We start from the raw sequence: 4,352 nt of genomic DNA, 5'->3' as shown, positions 1-4,352 counted from the left end.
TCTCTAATACCCCCCCCAATTTCCCCCATTAGAACAGAAGGCAGGCAGTCGCGAAATGCCCACTGTAAGATTCCGGTGTGTCCGTACAAGCATCATGAGCAAATTAAGGGTACCAATCATTGCAATTCGTCACGAGTTTAATCCTCGCCGAGGTTGAAAAAATGTATACAAATTTCAAGTACAAAACAATAAAATAAAAACAATCATTCGGACTGAGCTATATTTCCATATACATTGTATAACGCCTAAGTTGATAGGGATTGACGATTGCAATACGCTCGTCAAGTTCCCACTCAACTAACTACTAATCCATTCATTCAATACACTAGCTAACCAGTCTTAGCTATGTATTTCTCATACTACGTTAAGGCCTTGCCGAAGCGATGTAGATCTTAGAACGTATGTTTAATACTCGAGCGACCAAGTGCGTGTTTGTGGGATACTCAAGTCAACGCAAGAGGTATCGACTCATCGACCTGGACTCCGGCGGTCTGTTTGAATGCCGTTGAGTCAAGTTCGTTGAAGATGCATCGCCGAGTTCTACGAAGCCAGTGCGATTTGACTCTGAAGACGTTCGGATTGACGACTCGCATGCTGCGCGTGACAACTACGACATGCCAGTCGAAGACGAAGTGCCATTCGACTCAGTGGAAGTTCCTCGTCAAGAAGCTTCAGTGGGAGCATCAAGTGCGAAGGCGAATGTCGACCCAACACTGGCACCAAGTTCCGAAGATCAACACGAAGTGGACGAAAACGCCGAATCTGTATGCTCCAACGCCCAAGACTCGAACGATTCGGACCTGGAATTCGACAACAACCCAAGTGGCCTCGAAGAAATCTCCGCTGGTCACCACCAAGCGAATTCGGTCGATGTGGCAAATGACACGCCCCAGTCGTTCAAGGACATCGAAGAAAGTACCAACAAGACCAAGTGGCTCGAAGCAACTCAAGCTGCGTTCGACTCGCTAGTCAAAAATGGGACTTGGACTCTGACCGGCCTGCCCCCTGGGCGGAGGGCTCTCGCATGCAAGTGGTTATGGCGAACCAAGTTCGATGCCATGGGGAAGTTCACCAAATACAAGGCTCGCCTGGTCATCAAGGGATTCCTACAGCCTGAAGGCCTTGACTACACGGAGATCTTAGCGCCCGTGCTTCGACTCAACACGCTGCGCTTGATCCTGTGTTTGGTTGCAAAGCATAGTTGGAACGTGCGCCAAATGGATGTCGTGACTGCGTTTCTCAACGGCGCCATGGACGCAGACACGGAAATCTACATGAAGCAGCCGCCCAACTTCGTCGTGCCTGGCCTCGAGAACAAGGTGTGCAAGCTCGTCAAGGCGATCTACGGTCTGAAGCAAGCCCCAAGATGCTGGTACTTGACACTGCACAAGTTCCTGGTCGAAGTCGGCTTTGTACGATGCGTCAAGGAAGCCTGCCTCTACATCAAAAGAGTGGGAGAATCAGTGGTGCTTTTGACTGTGTACGTCGACGACATCACGGTGACCTGCAACCATGACGCCGATATCGAGATGGCCTGCGACTTACTCAAGAACAAGTTCAAGATGACCGACCTTGGTCTACTCAAGTCGATCCTCGGCATTCAAGTGGACATCAAGAACAAAGTCGTCACTATGTCCCAGCAAGCTTACGTGGACGCCCTTTTGGTCAAGTTCAAGATGGTCGACAGCAACCCCGTACCCGAAGTCATCGGTCAAGTGCTCAGACCAAGCAAACTCAAGCCGGAAGAGATGCAAAAGCTCAACCTCCCCTACCGCGAACTCGTTGGCAGTCTGCAGTATCTCGCGACTTGCACAAGACCCGACATCGCGAATGCCGTGCGCAACTTAAGCAAGTATTTGTCATGCTACGACGAGAGCCACTGGAAGCAAGGCTGCAAGTCTCAAGATCGACTGCACCGATCAAGCGGGAGCGTTTCAAGTGGAAGCATTCTGCGACGCCGACTTTGCCAACGGAGAAGACCGCAAGTCCATCAGCGGCTTTGCGGTGATGTTTGCCGGCTGCTGCATCTCGGCAAGATCAAGGAAGCAATCCATCGTGGCGATGTCGACGGCCGTAGCCGAGTACATTGCACTATCCGACGTGGTCAAGGAGTTGATTTGGTACTCCGAGCTACTCGAAGAACTGGGATTCCCCCAAGGAAGAATTGTCGTACACTGCGACAACCAAAGCGCAATTGCGATCGCGAAGAACCCAGGCCAACATGAGCGAACCAAGCACATCAGCACCAAGTACCATTTTGTGCGGGACCACGTGGAGAAGGAACTCATCCGACTACAGTACTGTCCAACCAAGATGATGATCGCTGACATCCTCACCAAGGCAATTACGCGGGAGCAATTCGAGACCCTGCGACCCAAGTTGGGGATTGAAGATAAAACCACGCACAGTGTGAGAGTACGAGAAGTACACGGCAGCTAAGATAGGAAAGCCATGACAATCCTGTGGTCTGACTGGGTGACTGCAGATGGACCACGAATTGAGTGGTAGTATGAGAAATACATAGCTAAGACTGGTTAGCTAGTGTATTGAATGAATGGATTAGTAGTTAGTTGAGTGGGAACTTGACGAGCGTATTGCAATCGTCAATCCCTATCAACTTAGGCGTTGTACAATGTATATGGAAATATAGCTCAGTGGTAGAGTTCCTGCTTACTGTTAGTATGCGGAAGGTACAGGGATCGATCCCGGCTAGGTGACATATTCCGGATAATCTTGAGGTTACCGGACAATCATCACCAGGCTGGCAGTTGGGCTCGGCACCTTTCTGCTAGCAGTTACAATGCCTACAAAAATAGTAGATGACCCTTGCGAGTAGGCACAGCCCACCAGTTTAGTTTTTAACTCACAATTGAATTTACCTTCAACCCACCAAATGTTCTCTCTCCAACTCTCTAACGTAGCTTGCTTGCACTTCATCTTCAGAAATCATGTCCCACGCCTTATTTACACGTTCAATCATGGGAATGCACTTTTCTTTTGCAGTTGTTGCAGTGTTCTGAGTGACAACCCACAAATCACGCAGATGCTGTTTGAACGGCCCCATAATAGAAACGTCCAACAGCTGACAATGAGAAATGCTGTTTGGTGAAAGTGGACACAGTTCACTTCCAAGCTCGTCGCGGAGAATACACTCGCTTTTTTCGCTGACATGGCTGTCGAAGTTATCCATCAGGAGAATTGATGGGTCCTCAATTCTTCAATGGAGCACCTCATGAAGGTAGTATTTCCAAACCGATCCATTCATCCACGCTTTCTTTTGCATGGCGTAGAAGTGGCCCGGGCGATAATCGTCGAATTGATTGGTCTCAATACCGCCACCAGCCTCGCCACGGATGACAAAAAGAATCGGCACCATCTCCATGAATCGTGAGCAGCGCAGTCATACGGTAGGAGTGATTTTCCGAGTTGGCGACATAACTACCGCCACCTCAAACAGCCCAAATCGTACTTGGACACATGTCGTAGTACATCACTGTTTCGCTAGCGTTGTAAACAGTATCCATTGCCATCCCAGGGTACTTGTCGTGGAAGTACCGTCCGAATTCAAGGCGCGTTCCTTCAAGGTCTACCTGTGTCGTCTTCTGCCTGCAAATTCGCTGCTTGCAAAAGCCATGGCGGTCGGCGAAGTGCTGGAGTAGCCATATCAACGACTTGTACTCAGTCTTGCGTGTCGACATGTAGTCGGTATGGTTCGAGCGCAGGAACTGCAGCATGTGTGAAGAGGTCACAGCCATCTCTTGACGACGGATATCTTTCATGTGAATAACGAGGTCGTGGGCGTCTGGTATGATGGGCACTGCTCCACAGATTCCTGTGTTTCGCTGACGGGCTTTGGAGCCACTGAAGTTGCGTAGTTTGTCCTGCTCCATGACCCAACGTCGCACGGTCCGTTCGCCGTATCCCAAGGACTGCGCTGCATGGTGTACACTTGACGCAGTGGCAATATGTACAGCGTACAGCTTCTGTGCGACTGACGGCATCGTTCTGTGCGTGATGGCCTTCGGGTATGAAAGCACACGGTAGCCATTTGAGGAGGCAATCGTCTTGTGGAGGTAGATAGCTGTCAAATTTATTTGAAATAGCCGCGAAAGAATTTTAACCAATATGTTGCATACAATTGAATATGAGAATGAGATTGGTTAGTTATAATGTAAACGGCCAATTATTGCCCTCTTTCAGTTTTCAATGTCAAGTATTTTAATTATACCCAATCAAATACCTACGCGGCACTGAATCAGCCGTGATTGGCTGAAGTACTATTCGGCGCGAAACTCGTTTCAAACGGTGGTGGAGTACATTGAAGCCCAAGATAAGGTGGCTACAAAGTGTTT

At 49.2% G+C, this 4,352-nt stretch overlaps 1 protein-coding gene across 1 annotated transcript; it reads right to left on the bottom strand.

Moving 5' to 3' along the window:
• Positions 1-3,449: 3,449 nt before the first annotated feature.
• Positions 3,450-4,001, bottom strand: H257_18755 (hypothetical protein; the record flags this gene model as incomplete). The annotated part of the gene is made up of 1 exon (XM_009847876.1): positions 3,450-4,001. The coding sequence occupies one exon, from the start codon at positions 3,999-4,001 to the stop codon at positions 3,450-3,452; it is 552 nt and encodes a 183-aa protein (XP_009846178.1).
• Between the last annotated feature and the right edge of the window lie 351 nt (positions 4,002-4,352).

Source organism: Aphanomyces astaci (genome assembly GCF_000520075.1).
Source record: "Aphanomyces astaci strain APO3 unplaced genomic scaffold supercont1.211, whole genome shotgun sequence".
NCBI lineage: Eukaryota > Oomycota > Saprolegniomycetes > Saprolegniales > Verrucalvaceae > Aphanomyces > Aphanomyces astaci.
The sequence above is the reverse complement of the archived record's forward strand: the minus strand, read 5'-3'. Positions and strand labels throughout refer to the sequence as shown.